A 24657-nucleotide genomic window follows, 5' to 3' on the forward strand; every position below is an offset into this window, starting at 1 on the left:
GGGGGGCAGGGAGGTGGGAGGAGAGAGAGAAGAGAAAAAAAAGCCTTACCTCTCTCCCCGGCGAGGGGCGAAAGTAGCCTCTCAGCCTTGGGGAGGCTCAGAGCGGGGATGGCCCCGCTTCAAGCCTCTTTATTGGCTGAGGGGCTGCCATGCCCCCCGCCGGGGACAAAGGCCGTGGTATCCCGATGGAGGGATTCCCGACCTGGTAACGACTCGGCGAGGGCCAATCAGAATGGTACTTTCATTCTGATTGCGCCCTCGCCGGGTACAAATTCAAGTTAAGAAAATGTCTGATCTTGATTTTGGGATAGCCTTCTTTATGTGGTGGTTTAATTAATCCACCTGATTGCAAAGGGTGGTTATGATGTGTTTACGGGACAGCAATATCTACAGTCAAATTCTAGTTCCTAGTCTAAATGTCTTCATCATCTTTAATTCACACGTGCACCAGACCAATGTGGTAAGGGGTGCGGATGTTTTTGTTTTCATATATCATGTGTGTCTTTGGAGGCATTGCACTTCTTATTCTCATATGAAGCTGTCACTTGTGTTAATAATGGCATTGCTGGAAATGTATAATTAACAAGGTGGCTTGGTAGGTTTGGGTGGGTGAGTGTAAGCTGTTAAAGGTGGGAGTGTGTCGGTTTCCCTGTGTCCACTGACCAGAGACCACTTCTGTACACACGTACTCCCAGTAAAGTTTGCCCCGATCAAGATTGGCAAGTCATCTTCTGCTCAGCTCTGCTTGTACTTGTATAGTTTTACTCGATGATGGTAGCAGTCGGCCACAGCTAAGAGCCCATCCTTGGTAACTGCTAGGCCAGCGGGCCCTTCCAAATCTTGTGTCACCACCTTCACGGTCAGAGATGAGTCGGGGTTGAACATCACTACACAGTTCTGTACTTCATCTGCTACAAAAGAGTTGCCATGTGAATCTACACAGACCCCAGATGGATTTATAAAGGAGAATTTGTTATCAATGCGTGGTCCAATGGTTTTCTTTAGGATGCGCTCATTGTCTATGATCTTGAGGCAGCGACCCTGCTGGTGTCCAAAGAGTTGTCCTTCTGTAACCAGGATCTCTTCCTTCTATCGGAGAAAGAAGAGAATGTTTTTGATCAGTGCAAGAGAAATATGCTTATACATCCAAACAGAAACAAGTTGATGAATTCCCCTCTGAGGTGTTTGACCCACATGTTCTTCTCCATGTGCAAGACACTTACTCTCAAATGGCACATTTCAAAAACTTTAAATTACAAATGTCAAAGTGTGAGATGTTTCGAGAAGACATCAATAATTTAGGCAAAATAATGTTTGCATTCCTGTGTGAAAAGCTTTCCCCCTGATCGATGCTGATCTCAGACCCAGCATATGGTGATCCCCCAGAGCCACTCTCCCTTCCCCAGTCTCATTACCCAGACCCAGCTCATGCACTGACAAAGGTAATGTGGGAGCCCCGTAGAAGATTTCTGCAGCCTGCCTCCCCTCAGCCCTTCGTATACTGCCATTGGCATGAGGGCATGACAATATTCACTGCAGCATTTTGAGCTTAAATTCTCCCCTTGCCCTGTGTTTCATTCACATTCTATATCAAACAACAGCATAGAGGAGAAGGTGATTATGATTAGGTACATGTAATGTTATTTCCTTTGATATTCAAAGGCATTCAGAAACTGAGAGGGCACCAAATAATACTTCACTGAGCTGATGGTCAAGTCAAAATAACTGTGGTGTGCCCTTCCATGTGTAAAAACAAGTAGAAAGCAATGTACAAACATTGCTTAGATATCATGAAGCCTGCAGCTGTACCTAACCCTAGGGGATTCCCTGACATTGTCAGTACCTATGAAAGATGCACATGCGTCACTGTGAGACAGCCCAGACAGCCCCTCAAAGAGAGCATCTGTTGCCGGGATTAAGTCATATGCTGTGAATAAGCTTTTTGGATTTCAGTAAAATTCGGTTTAATTCGATTTCTGAAACCCACATCCCCCCATCCCCCAGAAGTCATAATTTTCCCTTTTAGGGGGTTGTCTGAAAATGTCCACCTGATGGCAGCACGGACCTTGCTACACATAGATTCCTGTGTTAAAGTGAAAATAGAAAGCAAGGCCTGTGCTGGCAATAGTGGAAATGTATAGCCATTTTCAGACCTTAATATGATCCAAACTGAAATGGGCCATATGATACGTTCCCCTTAATAATTATTTATTGTATGCACCAAATATTTTAAAAAGTAGCAATTTGGAGTTAATGGTTGGATTCCCAAAGCAAATCTCGGGAGGAGAGCTCATTGGCAACGTGCTTGCCTTGGAAGCAAGACATCACGGAGTACCACAGGTTCGATCCCTGGGTCCGCGCTTAGAAACCTCTTGGTATTAAGCGCGTTATAAATAACCCATCATATCATATCATACAAGGATGAAAATCTTGTATTTGCCACTTGTCAGAGAAGATCCAAATGGCTTCTTGATCAAATGTCATGTTGTATTCCAACGATTCTCTATCAAATACTAGTTCCATGTTTGAAAATCGAACAAAGGAAGACATATTTTCAGCAAAATGTGATTGCAGAGTACAGTTTACAAATGACAGAGTTGCATCTTTGATTTGTAATCCCTAATTCCCAATTTCAAGAAATACAACACTTTTGTATGGTCCCAGAAACTATCTGACAATTCAATAAGTAAATATGCACACTTTATATTTTAACAAGGGCTTATCACAATCTGTGTGATGAGAACCGTAGCTCCTCACAAGTGCTTTTAAAAAAATGAACATACATATGAACCTGCCTTTGTCCCCATGATCCTTCCCCTTCATCTTCAGTTCACCATGATTGATTTTAACTTTGGGTTGTGCATGTCTTAGGGTTCACTGCAAAATTAAATTGGCTCTAATTATCCCATAGGCAACTGTAGTATATCAAGTCTTTAGTTTTTTCTTTGCATTTTTATATGTGTAGATTTCCATTCCATTATAAATTTAGAACAACACGTCCAAGAGGTAACAAGGGCTGCATCCCCATAATCTGTAATTGTTTGTGTTTTTATTTCAAACGAAGTATGCATAATATGCCTGTAGAATAAAAGATACATTTTTGTTTACACTAGAAATACTCAGTTGTCTGTGGTTTTCCTTTAGGGAAACAATTGCTAAGACTCATAGCACAGATTTTGGGAAAAATTGAAAACCCCTGAAAAATGCCAGGAATTGAAAAAACATAACCCTAGCTCTGAATCTGAATGAGGATATGTGAATTTCCAAACTAGACCTTAATAAAGGGTATTACTTTCTGCAAATGCATCCTCTCTCGAGTGGTGCTTGGCGATTTTTTTAATTGGAGGGGCGTAACAAATATATGGGAGTGACCGAGTGTAATGAAGGAGCCCGAACCGGCCAAGGAGTGTTCAGGGGTGTGTTCTCCTCCCTGAAAACTGTTTTTATAAAAATGTGTTAAAATAAACAGTGCAATCTTGCACCACAATTTCAGTGTCAGTGAAAAATTGGGTAAAAAGCCACACAGTTTGTAATTGGTTTTGTGGGTAACTCATGTAAACATGTCATGCTTACGGCTCACCATAGACTGGGTCTGCTAAGCAGAGGTTGGCAACAAGCTGGTTCGGCATCTCTGATGGAAATGGGGGTCTTGAAAGTATAGACGGTCCTCCCTGGACACCACACTACCTGTTAAGGGCAACACAGGTTGGGTAGTGTCTGAAGTGAATCTCCAATGAATATAAAGAAAAATAAACAAAAAGAAACCCAAAGGGGAAAACCTTTTAGCTTTGGTGTTTCGTTATCAGCTGAAGAGATCTTGATTCCAGGTAAGGGTGAGGTAGCAAGGAATAGTCAAGAAAAAAGGGTATGTTCACACAGAACAACTAACAGCAGACATGAATTGAGAAGCACATGCACAACAGCAGGAAGTGCATAAGTAGAAGATATCTGGGGAAAAGAACCAACAAGAGCAAACAAGAAGGAGAAGGTCAGTAAACCAACAAAGAACAGAAGAGTCAGGTAACAAGGAACAAGTGGAACACTGAGCTAAGGAAAACCAAACCTTAGCGTTGTGACGCAGAGAACAGTGGGTGTATGTTCCTGAAGTAGTCTGTCGATCAGAAGACGGACTTGGAACCGCCATACGGGGCCGAGCGTACTTGCCTCCATGATGGGTGAGGCCGTATGCAAACGTTGGGCTCACATCGGTCGCCATGTTGAAGGTGGCAAAACTACACAATGGACATGATATGATATGATATGATATGGTATTTGTAACGCGCCTATACACGAGTGTTTCAAGGCGCGACGAGGCAGGGAGGGGGGGAAACAAGGGGAAGACAGACAAACGATCCTACTAGGCCAGGTGTCATTCAGATCGCGCAAGTGCAGAGGTAAGGGGAAAAGGAGAAGTGCAGGGGGAGGAGGTGGGGGGGAAAGTGCAATACAGGGTAAGTAGCGTAATAAAATAATAAATAATAAATAAAAGGGCCAGCTGGTGGCAAGTGCGAGGTAAGTGCAGAGCAAGTGCTGGGAAGGGGGCTGTAGGGATGCAGTGACAGTCCCGCAGTGCAGGGGGAGCCAGGGAGGCAGTGCAAGTGGAGAGTGGCTGGGCCCTGGGCCGAGGTCACAGAGTGGCCCAGATGCAGGTTAAGTGCAGACTTCGAAGGGGAGTTTAGCAGGTTTAGCAGGGGAGAGGGAGAGAGAAGGCAGAAGCGAAGAGGAAGGTTTTGAGGTGCTTCCGGAACCGGAGATGGTTCTCCTCAAGTTTCAGGGAGGCAGGAAGGCTGTTCCAGAGGGAGGCCCCTGCTGCGGAGAGAGATCTGCCCCCATGCAAAGGAAACTTCCATCTATGCCAGAGGGATTGGTGAGAAGCACAGGGAACCATGACAAACCATCCAATAGATGCAAGTCACAATCAGTGCACAGGAGAACTGTCCAACACATTTTCATGATGCCTTTTCCCACAATATATACCAATATAAAAAGCATTTGCATGCTTGCTGTGCACATTGTAATGGTGCAGAAGATGGACTCTGACATAAAGGTGGAATATTTGATATTTGGGGCTATATACTTTTATTAGTAAAAGTAAATCAAGAGAAAACCTATCTTTTCTTATTTCTAAGAGGGATTTCCCTGCCTCAACTAAAGATCTAAGGTGACTGTCAGGATGTCTTGTAAAGTAAAAGTGTCCACCGTCCTGTGTCAAGAAAACCCTACTTCTGGCCCTTAAACTACAAACTAATAAATAATGAAGCATTGAGTTGATTCCAGAATGCCTCCCTTCTCCCGGGCTATAGTCCAAGATCCACACAATGTCTCCTTGCTGGGCATGGAGAATGCCTCCCTTCTCCTGGCGTTCAGTCTCAAACAACCTGGCAGAATGACTCCCTTCCCTTCCCCAGGGCACAAAGTTCCAAATAAAGTTCCAAACAAAAGGCCTGGTGGGACGATTCCCTTCCTCAGGTTGCAAAGTTCCACAATAACAGTTACTTCATAACCAAGGAGAATGCCTCCCTCCCGCTGGCATGTTCGTATCATTCTCAAATTAGCCCGGAGGAATGACTCCCTTCCCCAGTCTTGTTGGACCTTCCTCCCTGTCCACTTTACCAGGAGAATGACTCCCTTCTCCTGGTAGTTAAGACACTGTCATCTACAACCAGGGGGTTGGGGTCCTTGTCCTACGACTTCTCTGTATGTGTGTTCTGTATGTTTACTGCCACTTTGTCATTTTTCCTTTTTGTGAACAACACCTTTGGGATACCCTTATGTCACCCATGGGTGGAGGTAAACCATTTTACCGCTTATGTGTGTTTTGGACACCTGTTTGCTGCCCACAGAGCAGGGTATGGGCTAGTGGCAGATACATGCTGAGTTGACAGTGGCTCTGACTGCCCTCCAGCCCTGCCATAAGGAATCAATGGATTCCTGAAGAAAGGCAAGAGGCCACTCTAGCCTCTTGGTTCCTATTGCCTTTACACCTTGTTTCCCGAAGTCCTGGGAAGCCGTGACTCTGTCCCTTTCTCTCTGACTGGCTGTTGGGTGGAAAGACCATATATGTCTCGGCTGTTCCGTTTTCTCTTGTCTGGCTGTTGGGTGGAAAGACCATATATGGCTCTGGGCTCCCTCCTGTCAGACTGACTCGAGCCTTCTCAGGGGCTGCATGGTGTGGGTACAACCTTGGTGTGGGAATGGAGTGTGAAGTCAAATCACATTCTATGTTGTGGGTGTCTGGTTTTGGTGTGTATGACACAATTCCTGGGCCCGCCATGACTGAACACGGAGTGAATGCAGTGTAGTGTTATGAAAGGCTGGGTGCTTAGTACAAGCCACATTCTGTGTTATGGGTGTCTGCCGTGGGTGAACGGCCTGAATGCCTAATTGCCTGCCCGACTGCATGAATGCAATCGTGAATAATTTGTGAATGGGGGTCAAATGTGTATAACTAGGGACCTCTCACTTAATGGGTTCAGAAGCTGAAGTCGAAGCTGAAGCAAGAAGAAGCTGTTCCCTGTAGCCCGGCTGGAGGAAGAAGTCTGCTGCTGCATTTTCATCATGTGATCCAAAAGCTGCCATGTTATTCCAAGGACTGATCTAAGAGAGGACCTCGATAGGAGACCTCTTCCCAAGCTACGAGGGACTATTGTGCGCCTGCTACTCTTCATCAGAAGTACCCTGCAATCCAGTTCTGTGTGCCTGCCGTCCGGAAAAGGGGTCTTCATGAGTCCAGAAGAGGAGTGCTTGGACATCTCGACATGAAGAAGTCCAGTGGTGTCACCCAGGGTCCGGAAGAGTGTTTGTGACCGCTGGGGGCCAGATCTCTGTCTACCACCCCGAAGATTAAGTAACCTGGCATAGTGCTGCTTGACAACCGGAGCTGTGAAAGTTCCATCTGATCAAAGAATCTTTCAAGGGAAATCCATGATATGACATCTGACCATGTTTTCCGACCAAAGAAGATCACAGTTTGCTGTGTGCAGAGGAAGGTCTGCCGGTGTGTTTCCCACCACCAAAATCCAAAGAAGACATCCCGAGGGTCCAGCCTTGCGGAAGGGCTGTAGTCCAATCTAGTGGTCGAGACCAGGTCATCAGAAGCCATTCAGACATGCTTGCTGCGGATGCAGCACCAAAGAACCAAAAGTGGGTAAATCACACAATCCTGAAACCTGACACCTACTTCTACCACTGCACCCGTTGCGACTGAAAGGCATCCAAGGTCCCCAGGGGTCTTATCGTCTTCAGCCAGGCCTTTTTGGAATCCACAGCAAGTTTCACCTTTGTGGGACATCCACAGCTGGAGTAACGACCACCCGCCAAAGGAGACCCCTGCGAAGACCGAAAATGGTGCCTTCCGACACTGTCTGGTTCCTCCTTTTCTCTTGGCCTCAGCATCCCCATGACTCCTTCTTCTAAAGGAGGTCCATCCTTCATGGGTGCGGTCAAGTAAAGCGAAATATCTCCACCTCTTTGCCTGCCAAGGCACCAAATGTACTGTGACGGGGAAGAGCCTCTTCCAACCTCAGGAATCATCCAGGAGTCCCAGATTCATCATGGATCCTGTTCTCCTGTGGTAGCTCAGGTACTTTGGGGAGATGGAACATATAAACAGGTTGCCCATGTGGGGGATCCTCACACAGTATCACTATTTAAGTCTAAAGAAAGTATACTGCCTAGGTTCTGACACTAACATGCCTTTCTTCCTTAATCTATACAGCCACCCCTTGCTTAGGAATTCACAAGCTTTTTAAAGACTGTCAGGAGTTGGTGCATTTTTTTATGAATCTAAATACTGTGTATTACTACATAGAGTTTAAATCATACTGCCATTATTTGAATAGAATTACCAAAGTAGAAAGGATTATTATTTATATGTATATATTTTACTGAACCTTATTTTATAAAAAGAACTGTGTTAGCAGATAACATCGTCTGTGGACATTCCTTTGTGGAGGCTTGGGGACTCACTGTACTTAAGAACCAGCCTGCATCACCTCCCGAGACCTCCAGCCTTGGTTGCTCATCCATAGCTGCCATATAGAGAACCCAGTCTGGAGTGCTCTGTGCTTCTGTCCCACCCATATAGAGGGCAGAAGTACAGATACCCCCTCCAGTCTTTAGATGTTGGAGTGAGAGTATGTTACTCCCTATTTTTTAAAGTTGGGAGTAAAATGATTTTTATGGGAGTAAAAAAGTAAGTCCTATTCGAAAGAGAAAATTTTGTAAGCGGGTATAAATATGTTTTAACTGTAAAATCAAAAGTTTCTTTACACCAAGTTATTCATGCACATTAAAAATATACATGTGTGCCTCTTCAGATCAGGCAGTAAGACTAGAAGACTTTATTCCTGAGGCGCTAAGTGTACTAATGTTCCAAGCATATTCATGGGGCTATGTGGATGAAAACAGTGGACAGCCTCCTATGTTATGGTTACCTATTTTTAGCTGTGAATATTTTCACTCCCTATTTTTATTTTTGGAGAGTATTTGCCTTTTTTAGGGAGTAAAAGTGGCCAATACACTCGTTATCTGTAGGGTTGCTCGAGATCCAGATTATACCATCCACTGCTGCTTCTTCAATGATCATGCATTCGACACAATATTCTCAGTTTACAGGATTCTACCGGGCTCACATCTGATAATTGGCCTTCATTTAATGGAAAAGAGTTCAAGATTTTTGCAGACTACTTAGGTTTCAGGCATTGTAAAGTCACGCCTTTATGGCCTCATGACAAAGCAATCATTGAATCTTTCATAAGCCGCCTTAAGGGCATCACCCAGGTAAACACGCTGACAGATAGCACAAGATAGTTTGTGCTCTTTGCCCATTCTCAGGGGATTACAGGAACACACCTTATGACATCAGTAATCAATGTCCTGTTTGCATAATGTTTTGAAGGACTGTCAGAGCAAAGCTACCACAATGAAGCTCATCTGACCATGGATCATGGGATGAGAATTCATGATGCGCTTCAGAAATGGAAAATTTAATCCTATGCAAATTGAAGATGGAGGTGTGCCTCTGAGCATAGCATAAGGTGACAATGGGCCTCATTAGGACCCTGGCGGAGAGGGTGTTACGCCAGCGTAGTGCATGGCGTACCTCTCCGCCATACTACGAGTTCCCGTAGCGCCATGGCGGCCTTTTCCGCCTGGTTTTACCAGGCGGAGAAAACCATGGCGCTACGGGACCTCGTTGTTAATTACGCCACCGTATTTTACGGTGGCGTAATTAACTCCTTCCCCACTCCCATTATACCCTATGGGGCAAAAATGGGAATGGGGAAGGGCAGAATGGGGATTGGGGATTTACCGCTCCGCCGAGGTCGGAATGGGGCGGTAAATCCGCCAACCCCCATGGCGCTATCGGCGGCTTTCCGCCATGCTTCGCGGTGCATTTAGCACCGCGAAGTCCGCCTGGGTCCTAATGAGGCCCAATGTGTTGTTTTAACAACCTCTGGCATGCAAAGCCCTTAATCCTTTTGATCCTCCTTCAGTGTCACTATAGTCACCACAGAGAAGCAGAATACGCATATTGTAGGAAACTTGGCTCACTTCAAGAAATTCAAGGGTCCTGATACCTCTATAGTGCTAGAAGAAAATGATGCCACTCTTGAGTCTTCTGTTGTTGATGATGGTACAATAAATGGTGATGATTGAGCTCCACGAGAAGATCCTATGCCTTCCCTCCCCAGGTGGTCTCACTGTAATTTCTAAAGGCCTGAACATGTGATTGAACAGATGGACTAAACATTATGCTCATAGGAATGTTCTGGGGAATGAAGTATCCTACCGACCTGGTTATGCAGTGATTAATTGTTCGGGTTAATTCTTGAAAGAATATGATGCAGGAGGCAGGAAGAGAAGAGGAAGGAGTGGGCAGCTGAAAACAGATACTCGGTAGAAGGAAATATATGAATAAAGAAGGTTGTACAACTATGCCGACATAACAGAAGCCTCGGCTCTTTGGCTTGGGATTCTCGTCCTACAGCATCCCCAAAGGGCCTGAGGCAGCAGCAAAGTCCAAAGTGCCCGGTCCCTCGGATCACGGGTCACCATTCCGCAGCTCACCTTTCAGCTGAATTCTATACCACAGATCCAGTTTTGCATGGTGCCACCGCTCAGTCACTATGTTGACCCTACCGCCTTGCTCCTGTCATCCACTGCCACCTCTTCTTTTCCGTCACATTGTCACCTCCCCCATAGGCTGTTTCCTTCCTGCCTAGGTGGCGCAGGAGTGGCTCTGAAGCAGTAGGCTTTTTTGGGCTACGAGGTGGTGGCCAGTCAGATTCCACACTGCAAGGGGGACACCACTGTTGCCTCTATTTTTGGTAACACTGGGCCGTGGATTAATTTAACACTGAAAGGTGACCCTCAGTTAAGTGACCCACTCCTGGGCTCTTCATGCTGGGCATTGCTGTCATTACTGTCCTCCCTCACCAGCAATGCTAGCAACCTCTGCCATTATCCCATTCTCTGCACTCTCAGCTCTTTGCACACCCTGCACTCTAAGTGTGCCATCTAGTATATTATATTGTACGGCACGGTACAGCAGCTTCCATTCACCACCTGTGACTACTAGCCTTCACACCAAGCGACATGCAAGAAAGCCACATGGCAAATGAAGCTAACTACTCCTTCTGACCATGTGCACATCCAGGGAGTGACTGTTGCTGTGTGCATGTCCATAAATTCTTTAAGGAGATCACATCTTTTTGTTACTATGGAGGTTGTCATGTAACTTGCATTATGCAAGCATTGAGTCTTGAAGTATGTGCAGTGCCTCTTCATTTTCTCACTTGTCACACAGCAAAAGCAACTCCTCAGTGCCATCTTCTGTGTTCCCTCCCCTTCCTGTGCGAGGTAGGATGTCAACCTTGCAATGCCATTGAAATAGTCTTTGAGAAATTGCCATCTGCCAAGGGTTCAAAGCCCTGGCTTTTTAAATGTTTAGTACCTAAAATTATGCAGATGGGGTAATCTACTAACCAGATCCCCCTTTGTCGCAACTCCATGTCAAAAGCATAGTTCACTTGTTCCCTGCTGCATCAGTAGCCTGATCCGCAGCATCCACTCTGCTCATGGCGCAGAGCAGGTTCAAAGGTCACAAGATGCCCACTCGACCACTGCAGTGACAACAAGGTTACTGCAGCAGAGGGGCGACATTTAAAAAATGCCCCATGTACTCAAACTACAACAATCATGAGTACTCTCTGCTGGTGGCAGGATAATCTCTAAGATTAAACTATGTCTGAATTTAGGCTTATTGCACGGCGATACTTATGATCGTGCTCACCACAAACCAATTGATATTGGACATGTGTCAGCTCCTGTGAGTCAGCTCTGCTGTGGAATGGAATGTGCATTAGGGTCAGGCAGGCTGATACTGCCACCCAGCAGGACAGAAAGCCAGAGGACCGAGACTCTCTTCGATTCTCTTTGTGAGGGCCGGTAGCCCCCTCCCCCAGAGACTGCCGCAGAGCAGGCAGCAGCCCTGGGCCCAGGTTTCAAAGGAGCACACCCATTCGGGAGGAGTAACCTCACACCAGTGTGCTGCATGTCTAAAGGTCTTTTGTTCTCAGTAGGAGGCAGCAAGGGTGGGAGTAGGATAGGCAGGAGTGCTCTGGACTATCCTTCCACCATCTTGTTTCTCTGTGTCTCTCTTTCTCTTTCCTTTCTCCTCTGCTTCCCCTGGAGCAAAGCACTTTGGGTGCAAGATCAAGAGGGCAAAGTCCACTCCCAGGAGCAGGGGTTGGTCCCCTAAGCAGGCTAGATTTAGACCAATTAACTGAGGACTTATACCCTTTAAAGAATTCTTGCACCCCTTCAACAGAATACCTTCAGTTCATCGAGGATCCTTTAAGGCCGTAAAAAATTCTGGGGACTCTCACCTGGACTTCCTTTGGGGCAATTGCACTGTGCTGTGGACTAGGACCGGACCAACCAATCTACAACGGATCGTCTGTGCCAGAAAAGCAGACCCTGAAGTGGAGTATTCTGTCCTTGAGCCCTTTGAGAAGGCTTCACAGCAACCCGGATGGCCAGACCAGCCAAAGCCCTCAGTTCACCCGCACCCAACCACTCATTCCATGTTCCCTGCATACTGAACAAGAGAGAAGACATTGGTGCTAGTATCCGTGTTCCTAGCCGACCAATTGCACTGCATCTCTATCACCCTGACACAGAATTGTGTCCTAGCAGAGCCTGTCAACTGCCAGGCCTGAAGCGTCTGCTCAACGGTGGAAACCAAACTGAATCTCTGGAGGGTTGCTCGCCCAGCTAGCCCAAGAGCCACCACCTCATTGCTTGCACCTCGACAACCCCTTGATCACCACTTCAGGACAGCCACCCTCCAACTCAACACGCTCGAGCGGCCCTCATCGACTTCTGCCAGTGGCTAACGCCGGACTCAGCTGGACCAACATTGAAGCATTCTTGGTACCACTCCAACCTGCAGCACCTGAACCGCCACCGTTTGTCCGCACTGAGTACCCACATGTGCACCTGCTTGATACCCGCTTGCTGCCAAGGCCTCCATGTTCCTACATGCCTGACTGAGCCTGATCAACTTGCATCACCGTTCAAACCGGGTCTGATCCGTCAGCCCAGCAAGAGTCGAATTCAGGTACTGTGACACTGAACTGCCCCCTCAGTCCACTTGGGCCCTAGGGACTGTTTAGGTCACGATTGTCACCTGTCTTCAACAAGTTGCTGTAGGGGTAGAAGCACTGGCAGGCCCCTGTGGGTTCATGCTTCCTCATTTTTGTTGGGAGCATGATTATGTCGTAATGTGCACGGGCTCGTGCAAGGACACTCGTGGAATGTTATGATTGTTCGGAAGAGAACATTCCACGGTGGCCGTTGGCTGAGGTGGCAGAGAGAGCAGGCTTGTGGGGTCGCGTAATAAATACATACAATCAACTTACTTGTGTACGGTGGAATTACATCAGTGGCGACGAGGATTTTACGTGACCCCGTTCCACGTGTGCATCGGCCGGCTGTTGGGTGCTGCTGCCTGCCCGTCCTAGCGTTGCAGCCGACGACGTGGATTGAGGTCGGAATTCGTTGGAGCCGCCTGCCGTCTACCCCTGTGCCGTTAGGGGCGGAAGCGGCCACAGAAGGGCTCCGTTGGTGGGCGTGTGGTTCCCAGTGGCGATTGGCGGCCAGGAGCTCACCAGGGGCATCAAGCCGATTCGGGAGGCGGCTGCGGGCCCTCCTGTGTCCCGAAGGGGAAGAAGCCGGGGCAGCAGGGCGACATCGTTGTGCTGGCAAGTCGCAAGCAAGCTTCGCTGTTGGGGATCTGGTTGGTGTCTCGCAGGAGGAGCACTCGTATAGCGGTACGTTGTACGAAGGGCTGTGTTCCGGTGTTGTGTTCGGCTGTATGTTGGCTTACAGCTCCGCCCCTGGCAGCGCATGCGCAACGCGCAGATCACTGCTGCCTGCTTGAGGTAGGAAGGAGGGGCTGCGGTGGCGCTGCGCGGCGTCAGGATCAGCTGACTTCTGCTGTTCAGGAGCCTCTTGCAAACACTGTATACGGGAAGGATCAGCTGGCTTCTGCTGTTCAGGAGCCTCATACAAACGCTGCATACGGGAAGGATCAGCTGACTTCTGCTGTCTGGAGCCTTATTCAAACGCTGTATACGGGCACCTGGAGCTGGAGTTCTTCTACGTGCCACCAGACAGGATATTGGTGGTAAGGTCGGGCATGTGACTGCTGTGGAGCACTGTGCATATGGTTTGGGCTGTGATCTGGAAGTGGAATTTGAAAATCTTGATTGGTTGTGACTCACCCGGGGCATATTGACGGTTGTACTGCAATTACGTGTGGGTGCACGTGCACAAGGTGCCACTGACGGATCATCTCAAGGGAACAAGAAATCTGGAGGTTCTCACTAGGGTGGGGGAAAGATTCTTGTTGGTGGTTTAAGGAACAAGGTTTTTCCCCAGCAATGTTACATACGGCTGCAAGGCCTCCGCCAGCTTTTCTGCCAAATCCTGGAGAGCCTGTTGCTCCTTGGGAGCAGTGGGTGGATGCCTTCAAAGTATATTTGAGGGCTGCTGGCGGGGCAAAATTCAACGATGATGAAAAGGAGGCTGCACTGCTGAATTGTATTGGGACTGAGGGCTTGAGAGTTTTTCGGCACTTGCCAGGGGAAAACGTAATGGTTCAAGGGGGAGGTGAGGGAGAAATGGTTATTAGTGCATATGAGACAGCTTTGAAGAAGTTACAAATGCGTTTTGGTAAAAGAGTTAACGTGGTATTAGAGCGGTATAAGTTTTTCTCTAGGGCACAATGCTCTACGGAAAGCATAGATACTTATGTTACGGCACTACGTGCACTCATGGCTACATGTGGGTTTCCTGGCAATGGTGAGGAACACATAAGGGATCAGGTTATGATGAAGACATCTAATCAGAAAATCAGAGAAAGGTTATGGATAGAGAGTGATCCTTCACTTGAGAAGGTGTTGGAGATTGCAAGAGCAATTGAAGCTTCTAAGACCAGTGTACAAATGCTTACGGAAAGGGATATGAATAGAGAGATGGTGCATGCTGTAGTAGCAAAGAACAAGAAAGGTTTGGATAGGGCTGGGGTGCAAGGGACTAGAGCACCTAAGAGTAAGGAGGGGTGCAAGAATTGTGGTTGGTCAAGTCACACGGCTGAGTCTAAATCTTGTCCTGCCTGCAATGTTGAATGCAGGAAGTGTAAGCGTTTGGGCCATTTTGCACGTATGTGTAAGGGGCAGTTGGTTGCTAGTGTGGCATTAGAAGACTCTACCATGTTATTAGAAGGGACGTCAGGAGGGGGATCTAATCAAAGCGTCATATTACATGTGGAGGGAAGTGGGCGGAAGGGTCCATGGGTGTCGGTGTTGGTGGATCAGCACCCTGTGGATATGCTGGTGGATTCGGGGTCACCTTATACACTGGTGGCCCCGGAAGTGTATCAAGAAGTGTTGGGCAAAGATATTTCTACTTTATTGGCTACAGATATCAAACCATGTGCATATGGGCAGAGTCCCATCGACCTACTGGGCTATAATTGGTCGAAATTTTCTTTCAAAGGGAGGCAGACCTTGGGTAAGTTGTATGTGGCTTCAAAGGGCACAAATGTGTTGGGTTGGGATGAGCAGGCTGCACTTAAAATACAGATTCACCCGGGTGAGAAGGAACCGGTTCTCAGTGTCACGGAGGGAGCAGGACAGAATGATAAAATGGTTACTTCTACGGTGCTTAGGAGTGAATTTCCTGAGGTGTTTTCGGACACCCTGGGTAGGCTCAGAGGCTTTACACATCGCATTGTTTTGAAGAAGGGTGCGGTTCCCAAAGTACATAAAGTAAGGGGAGTGCCAGTAGCGGCGAGGGAGGCATTCAAGGAGGAATTGGCCAAATTGCAGTCAGCAGGGATAATTGAGCCCATTGAGTCCTCAGAGTGGTTGTTTCCCGTGGTTTTGGTTAAAAAGGGGGATGGGAGCATCAGAATGTGTGTAGATCTCCGGGAGCTGAATTCAAGCATATGGGTGGATCGGCACCCATTGCCGAATATTAATGAGTTGTTGTTGACATTAGGAGAGGCCAAGTATTTTTCAACTTTTGATCTGTCAACGGCGTACCATCAAATCGACCTGCATGTTGACTCTAGACCACTTACTTCGTTTGTGACTCCGTTTGGGGCATACAGATTCTGTCGCATGCCATTTGGCCTTGCTTCGGCTTCGGCAGTCTTCCAGAGGTTGATGCAACAGATGTTGGGTGGGGTGGTGGGAGTCAGTTATTTTCAAGATGACATTCTAATATGGGGCAGTAGCAGGGAGGAACATGATGCCAGGGTAAGGAGGGTCATGCAGATTCTTAAGGATAAAGGTCTGACTGTAAAGTTAATCAAGTGTCAGGTAGGTGTGGAAGAGGTCACATATTTAGGACATGTATTGAGTTCACGAGGTGTGAGTCCCAAAAGGGAGTTGGTGCAGGTGTTGAGGGATACACCAGCTCCGGTCAATAAGGATCAGCTAAGGGCTTTTTTGGGCCTTGCGGAGTACTATGTTAAGTTTATACCCAATTATGCGGAAAAAACAGTGGCCAAGAGAGCGCTTATGAGGAAGTGTGTAAAATTTGCATGGTCTCAGGAGTGTGCAGTGGAATTTGGGTTGGTGAAGAAGGATGTAGAAAATGCTCCCTGCCTGAAATCGTTTGACCCGAAAAATAAAACGGCCCTCACTGTGGATGCAAGTGAAGTGGGTTTGGGGGCAGTGCTGGAGCAGTGGATAAGTGGTGAATGGATGCCAGTGGCTTTTGCCTCAAGGACTTTGAGAGATGTTGAAAGTAGATATTCGGTAATTGAGAGAGAGACTTTGGCAGTGTTATGGGCTTCAAAACACTTTAGGACGTTTTTGTGGGGCATTCCTTATATTGTCAGAACGGACCATAAACCGTTGGTGCAAGTGTTTTCTACCAAGGGGGTGATGGCAGTATCCCTGAGGATTGCGAAATGGTCAGTACAACTACAGGATTACAATTTTTCATTGCAGTATTTTCCGGGGAAGTTGAATGTTGTGGCAGACTGCCTGTCCCGTTTGCCTATGGTGGTAGAGGGCAGTCAGACGGTTTTAAGGAAAGATGAAGAGTGGCAGGAATGTCAGGTTGCTTGTGTGACGTCTGCGGTGGAGAAATCGTTGTGGGATCAGGAGTGTGGGGCCGATCTTGAGTTAAAGTGGATTAAGGAAGGTCTGGTGAAAGGGTGGCACACGGTAAAGGACAGGCCTGAAGGGAAAGGTTATGCCCAAGTTTTACATGAATTAGCCGAGGGTCCATGGGGTGTGTCTAGGGGAAGTAGGTTGATACCCCCTGTGAGTTTGAGAGGGAGAATAGTCATGTTAGCACATATTGGACATTTGGGTCGATCTTTGACTAAGAGGAGACTCAGGGAGGAGTACTGGTGGCCGGCTATGGACAAGGATGTCGAACAGGTGGTGAAAGACTGTCAGGCATGCTCTGTTAGCGATAAAAGCAAGGTACTCCATACACAGCCTGTACATCCTGTAGAGGTTCCAGAACAAGTGTGGTCGAAATTGGCTTTAGATATCATGGGTCCATTTGAGTGTTTAGAGCCTGAGTGCAGATATATGTTGGTGTTGATGGACTATACATCCAGGTGGATTGAGGTGGCAGCGAGTTCTTGTGTCACAACTGATTCTGTCATGGATTTCTTGAGGAAAATTTTTGATCGTGAGGGATTACCTGCAACCTTAGTCACAGATAATGGGGTGCAGTTCACTTCCAGAGCGATGAGAGAGTTTTTGGAACAACATGCTATTTCCCATTTTAGAACAGCTTTGTACAATCCGTCTGCAAATGGATTAGTGGAGAGGGCCAATGGTACTATTAAGTCAGCTATACAGTTAGCTTTGGCTAATGGTTTGGATTGGCAGGAAGTGGTGACACAATATCTGGCTGCATATCGCAGAACGCCAGCCACAAGTACGGGTAGATCTCCATTTGAGCTTATGAGGGGCAGGAAAGCAGGTACTATGTTGAGAACGCTGGCGATGGGTGGTGGTGGGCCATGTGATATGGATTTACAAGCTATCCATCGCAGTATTTTGGCGCGACAGGAGGCCATGGGGTCTTCACAAAGGTGTAGAAAGGAATTGAATGTTGAGGTTGGGGATGAGGTGTACATACGAAATCCCAGGATGGTTCATAAAGGTCACAGCAAGTTTTTGCCTTCAAGGAGAGTTGTTAGGGTTGGAAAAGGCCATGTGAGATTGGAGGATGGTTCTGTTTGGAGCAAAAAACGGGTGGTGGTGGATGCTTGCAAACGTGGGGAGAGGGCAGGTGTGGAGTCTGATGGGGAAAGTCACGGAACTGGGCTGGATTATGATCCTGTGAGTTCACAAGGCATCAGCCTTGAACAGGAAGAGGGTGTTCCACTTCCACGTTCTGGGGGTGCCGAAAGGAATGTGGAGGGTCAAAATGTTTCGGATCAACAACCTGATCTAGGACAAGAAGGGGGTCGCCTTGCCAGGAGATGTGGCCCCCCTATAAAGTTTAGAGATTATATTTGTTAAAAAATGAAATTTATATGTTATGGTATAATGCATCTTTGTGGTCAATATTGCTTTATCCATGAATGCAATTGGTGTTAATGATGAGATATATATATATAGTTATGTTCATGTTTCCATGTTCAAAATGTTCGCGATGTATGTGGCACAGGATATTAACAATTGTGTTATGCAAGGGAAGAGGATATGTCGTAATGTGCACGGGCTCGTGCAAGGACACTCGTGGAATGTTATGATTGTTCGGAAGAGAACATTCCACGGTGGCCGTTGGCTGAGGTGGCAGAGAGAGCAGGCTTGTGGGGTCGCGTAATAAATACATACAATCAACTTACTTGTGTACGGTGGAATTACATCAGATTACTCCCTATATTTTTTTGTTGGTAGTATTTGCCCATTTTTTGGGGAGTAGGAGTTGCGGGTACAACAGTTATCTGTAGTGCTGGTTCTGGTCTATATCAGGAGAATCGGTGTGGCACAAATAAGCCGGGAGCCCAGAAAGCAGGGGGCTTATTCAGTGGGCCTCATTATGAGTCTGCCGGTAACCCGCCGGTGCTACCGGCCTACTGGTAACACTGTTTCCCGCCACCTGATATCCCGGTGCCAGCGGGACACACAAGTCCTGGTGGCACAGGAAATCAGGCAGGGTAAAGTGTGAGTCCACATTCCCATAGAGTCCCATATGCCTACATGGGAATGGGGACACAGAAGCACTGACACCATTGCTAACGGTGCCAGTGCTTCCGTGACAAGTCTGCCTACCGGGACCGTTGAGCCCGGCAGGTCAGACCTGCCGAGCGCAAAGGCCTCTGCATGCAGATTTGTAGCACAGCGGCCGGAAAGGGTGCCAGTACGCTGCTAGCGGCACCCTTAATTCCAGACCGCCACACTTGTAATGAGGTCCACGTGTCGTAAGATCAGTAGTTGGGTGCTGCATTCAGGAATGTCAGACAGATATGTAACAGAATGTCTGCGTGTGAGGTACATGGTTGTTCAGCCAGAGGAAGAATTGTGTGTGTAGGTTTCTGTTTACAGGTGAGTGTGTGTGGAGCTGGTAAGTGAATGTGTCACTGTGTGCATTTCTGTTTGTAGAGGTTTCTTTGTGTGAAGTTGGCGATAGAAGTCTGTTTTTGTGCACTGTATGTATGGTGTATGGGCCTGTGCGTGTAGTGATGAGTCCATGCGTCAGGGTTCATTTCTGTGTGATGGGAGTCTGTTTGTGTGCACTGGTATTGGGTTCATTTCTGTGTGATGGAAGTCTGTGCGCACTGTTATTGCAGGACCTGGCCTTTAACATTCCAAGTGAAAATATTGTCTTATGGCCGCTATGTTTTGAGAATATGTCTATATACAAGTTGAAGTACATCACCAGAATCCATGTGGCAAAGATAGGAAAATGGTAAATTAGGCGGCAACTTGGACAAACACACAAGATGTTTTTTCCTATTTTAGAGAGGACTTACCTTGGTCCTCACTAGTAGGGTGTGTGTGCCTTTGGGCAGGCTTTCTTGGAGGATGTCTGAGGGTGGGATGGTCTCCATACATAGCTCTCAACCATTTGTCTTGCAAAGGCGGGTGAAATCACCCGATTTTGTTTTTGGCGGCTGAGACGCCCATTGGAATGAATGGGCGTGCAGGAGGCTTGGTGGGTGAGTCAGCCCTTTACAAGGCGGGTGACATCCGCCAAAAGCGGGTGAGTTGAGAGCTATGTCCATATGCCAGTGTGTGTGTGAGCCTGTGGGCTGTGGGGAGGATAATTACAGTTTCTCTTCTTATGACTATCGGTACCATCCTCCTCTGAAGGTAATTATTTCAGTTATTCACGGATAATGGTTGTTTTTCTACTATTGTTCAAATACTGCTGTGTACGTCAGTAATTTGTGGCCATTGTTGCTTAGCAGGCCTGATATCACAGTCATTTCAGGCCTGGCAAATTTGAACATTATTTCTAATCTTGACTCATCTGGTAATTGATGCTAAATCAGCCTGGAATGGTGATTATTTCAAAACTCGTGTTTGTGTGACACCGGTTGTATTTTGTCTTATCACAAAAACACAACGTAGCGCCTGACAGGGAGGATCTAGGAATTGTTCAGGACACATGATCTTGTCTCCTACTCTCCTCCCTTGATCTTCTCTCCAGCTCTTTTTTTGTCTCATGTCCACGCCTTGCTTGCAGCACTCTGTACATAATTCTGTCAAGGGGACTGTCATGTCGTGGACTGTGGAGCTCAGCACCCTCCTGCATCGTTATGTGGGATGGCTCACTTTTGGGCCAGGACATGGAGGAAGTGACGTTGGGATAGGGAGGGGGCGGGACATGGGACCAGGGTTGTGTAAAGGGAAACAGTTTGAGTTGTAACAGCGTAGTATAAAGACGTTGATATTTTACCGGCCGTGACTCGTCTATATTATCTACTGCAGGCCACCCTGGAAGGGGGGCCCCCTAGTCGAGCGAGGACTGCTCGACTCCACATGGACCACAATGTGGCAATTAGGGTTGCTGTTGGAGGGGCCGACGGTTTCATAAACAAAATGCTGACGAGTAACATGTCACAAAAAATTGCCTCACTGTGGTTGAATCATTTCGGGGGATGAGAAATGTGTAGTGCTTAATGAATCATGACTATGCACGGGGCACTATGCAGTAGTCTTGAGGAGACTAAAGCCTGAATGTTATAAACTGAAAAGAGCAAAAATGCTCATCTCTATGTTATCAATTAATAACATCCCTCCTCTGTCTGATAAGTGGTGGTGGCGTTCATAATGGAGATTAGGCAGAGAAATTGGAACCTGGCACTGAGATTTGGCTAAATGGCACTCTATCTTGAATGATCATATATGAGCCCTTCACTCTGACAAAAGTAGCTATCGATTTCATGCTAATTCGTTCAGAGCTATGGTCTAATTCACATGACGAGCTCATAGCTTTTGTACCATGACCTCGTAGCATGCTGTGTTGTTCCTCTGAGCCCCACACGGACTATGCCCTCTGTGGAATCTCTACTATGAATTCACCTCTGTGACTTTTCTCACCCTCTGTCTGCTTGGTACCCGCTACAGCATTGCCCCCTGTCTTCTTCCCCATCCCACATTCCTCCATTTTCATTAAGCACAAGTCGCTTCACACTGTCCACTGCCTGAGATGCCAGGGCACACCAGGGCACACCAGGATATCACACAAGTTCCCAATCCAAAGGGATCCACTACCCACACGTTGCCATGGCCAACCCAGATGAGACCTTCAAATGGCAACTAGGTTCTCCACTAACCTCCCTGCACTAACGTTCTTAACCTTTCTGCTCAAACACACTATATGCATACCAACTAAGCGACTCACAAACACTAATTGAATAACCCTCCCAAGGGGCAGCAAAAAACTTAAACACCACCATCCTGGCCAATGCATCCTAGCACAACGGACTCACAAGGCTCCCATGTTAACACGTATTCCTCGATTCCCTCTATACAAGACACCTAGAAGCAGATCAGCATGCAGAGCTCACGGTACGTCGGGTCTGCACGCATCAACACAACAGCAAATACGTCTTGTATTTTCCCTCCATCCCATTAAACAAACACAACCCCATTTTCTTTCAGATCTCGCAAAGGAGCTGGAGACCATGCAAATAGCAACAATGCACGATATAAATACTAATAAAATAAAGTAGAGATTATTACTAATGGAGGGTGATCATTTGGAGGAAAACATTTGAATGGTGCTTAGAAAAAGGGTGGTTCGCCACTTGACTGGCATTGCCCAACTCTCTGTGTTGGCACTAGAGAAAGCTCAGAAATTAGCAGAAAAGAATAAAATCCATTTCACAGTTAAACAGAGTGTGCATCTATGTGGCTACCACTGGATAATGAATATAATGTACATTGCTATGGTGGCTGTGCCAAAGGGGGCCTTCAGAGACATCTACCATACCTTATTCACTGCAATATGCTCAGGCCGGTTCAACCCATTGATGACGTTCATCTTCAGGATGGCATTCATTCTCCAGTCTACACCAATCATGTGGACTTTACCCCCGTCTGTCCAATCGGTTACTGCTATACTACTGGACTTCACCGCTGCAATTCCGTAAGAATGATTCCAGTCGGATTTCAGGCACTTCAGGAGATGTATCATCAGCCCATCCTTGGAAAATACTTTGATGCCCTTGGAGCCATCAGTCACAAGTATCAGGCCATCTTGGGTGCATGCCACATCCCCAAAATCTCTCTCCGATTCCATTCCATATGAAAAGCCCTGCTTGTGGCGGCCATCAGGGGAGAAGATCTGAATCTGCTGATTTCCACTGTCCTTCACGGCTAGGTTTCCGTCCAGAGTAGTGGTTACGCCCGATGGCCAGATGAACTGGCCGGGCTCTGAGCCATACCCTCCCAGTTCCGTGACCATATTGTTGTAGTATATTCTTTGGATTCCAGACAGCTTCCATCCCTTATCGAAATCATACATGGCTTTCTGCGGGGAAGAAAGTAAACAAAACATGTAATCTTTAGGCCAGTAAGCTGCTTAGCAAGGGTATCAAAGCAGTAGTTCTACCAAAATGTATTTTAGGTTTCAAGAAAACTGCTCTATATGTCTGGAACTATGGGTCGTCCTCCCTTGAAATGGGGTGAAACGTCTATTCTATCCAAACTATGTTTAACAATAGCAAGAATAATACATAGGAAAGAAAGACATTGGGCTTCATTAGGAGTTTGCCAGACCGGAAACAAGGATGGCGGTAAGCTCACCGGCACACCTGTTTCTGGATCGGCAAACTCCGAGCCTGCCTGACATGGCCCCTGTGCCCGACAGGTCGGACCCTGCTGGGGCGCGGCGGCCATGGTAGGCAGACCCATCACGGAAGCAACAGTGCCAGTGCTTCTGTGTGGGGACTTACAATTTACCAGTGCCTGACTTCCCGGGCCGCCGGACTCGTAATCAGCCGGTGGCACTGGGATATCATGCACTGGTAAAATATTGCGAGTCCAGCGGCAACCCGCCGGTACCACTGGCTGGGTCACCACTGTACTCGTAGTGAGGCCCAATTTTCAGGATATCAGACACAGATAAGGGCTGTGAATTCTTATATTCTCAAACAAATGGTAACAAAATAACAAAATAAGGGCCTCATTCTAACCTTGCTGGTTTTCTGGTGGTAAACCTGCCAGGATACCAGCAAAAGGCTATTACCGTTTCCCGCACTCGGTGCCGCCGGATTCCAAGTGCCGGTGTTAATCCCCATCCCCATAGGACTCCATAAGGGGATTTGCCATCATTACCGGCACCAGCAGTACTGGTGCTGGTAATGCCGGCTTTTTTGCTGTTAGGTGGAGGTAACACAGGTGCCCCAGCGGCATACCTGTAGTCGGCCGGTCCAGTAAAGCGCTGGTATACCTCAATACTAGCACTTTTTTACCGAACCGGCTGACTTGGAATGAGGTCCTAAGTCTGCTCAGTTGGTGAAGTAATAAGGTGATTGTAGTATTCAGTGATTGATATGATATGGTAAATCATTTATAATGCGCCTGTACACAAGTGTTTATTGAACAACAAGTTACACTTTGACATATCTTTAAACAAATTAGGCAAACGCTCTGATTATTGACAATAATGGGGGTGGACCAGTGCGGGAGGATCACTTGGATGGGGGGTCCTTGGGGAGTGGAAGTGGGGCGCCCACGGGTGAGACGCAGTACCCCCTTCCCTATAACACCTTTTCCTCATCCTACCCTGACTCCAGTATGAGACAAGTGTGCTTATGCCGAAATAGGCAGATTATGAATGGTCTGAGTTCTGTTCGATGAGACTCATCGCTTGGCCAAAGTCTCTGTGCATGGTGGACATCTAGAGGGGGCATCCAACAAGATTTGGAAGAGTTTCAGGGTCAATGTTTTCATGTAATTCAGTGCCCTTTCACTGTCTTATTTTACAGTACCATGAAGAAGCACATGCTGGTTTTCCTACTCAGATCCACAGCTTCCTTGCATGCAGGTCCCAGTTCTTGCAATCTCATTTGAAACTGCCCCAATCTTTCAACATAATCCAAAAAGTTTGGCATGCCATGGTCCATGTCTGACGCTTGTCCTCATAGGGATTTCATATTGCAACATATTTCTTTCATTTATTTTGCCTCATCCTGTAGGCCAAGCGTGCATCGGTCCAAAGATAATAGAAACTGTTTAATTAAGACTACACCCGCTAGTGGTATGGCTATGCCCTGTGAACATTGGTTTGATTGGCTCGGCCTCGGACTAGACTAGTTGCTGGGATCTGTAAGTGATGGGTTTACCCATGCCTTTCACAGTAACTGGGAATAGGCCTTTGCAAGATTGCATTCTATCACTAGCCATGGTAGCTGTGTTGGGGACACTGCCCCCCCCCCCATCTTAAATAGGAAGTGCGAAAAGTAAAGTAGCATCGTATCCAGTAAATTAATGAGAATTTGTTTTCAAGAGTTCTCCAAGCTATGCAATTGAGTTTTGGAAATGTGGGGCTAATCAGTTCATTCACTGAGCACAGAATTTAAAAAGAAAGGGCTTTACGTCACATCCGTATCAATAGGCCCAATGGCTGCGATCGGGCTAGTGAGTATGAAAG

General features: G+C 47.1%; 1 protein-coding gene across 1 annotated transcript; it reads right to left on the reverse strand.

The window, feature by feature from the left end:
• Nucleotides 1-308: 308 nt before the first annotated feature.
• Nucleotides 309-22471, reverse strand: LOC138516036 (E3 ubiquitin-protein ligase TRIM32-like). Its single transcript, XM_069630843.1, has 2 exons — nt 21994-22471; nt 309-1089 (listed from the first exon to the last, which is right to left on the reverse strand). The coding sequence occupies exons 1-2, from the start codon at nt 22465-22467 to the stop codon at nt 736-738; spliced, it is 828 nt and encodes a 275-aa protein (XP_069486944.1). The 5' UTR covers nt 22468-22471; the 3' UTR covers nt 309-735.
• Nucleotides 22472-24657: the final 2186 nt, after the last annotated feature.

Source organism: Ambystoma mexicanum, chromosome 6q (assembly GCF_040938575.1).
Source record: "Ambystoma mexicanum isolate Mex_15411 chromosome 6q, UKY_AmexF1_1, whole genome shotgun sequence".
Lineage (NCBI taxonomy): Eukaryota > Metazoa > Chordata > Amphibia > Caudata > Ambystomatidae > Ambystoma > Ambystoma mexicanum.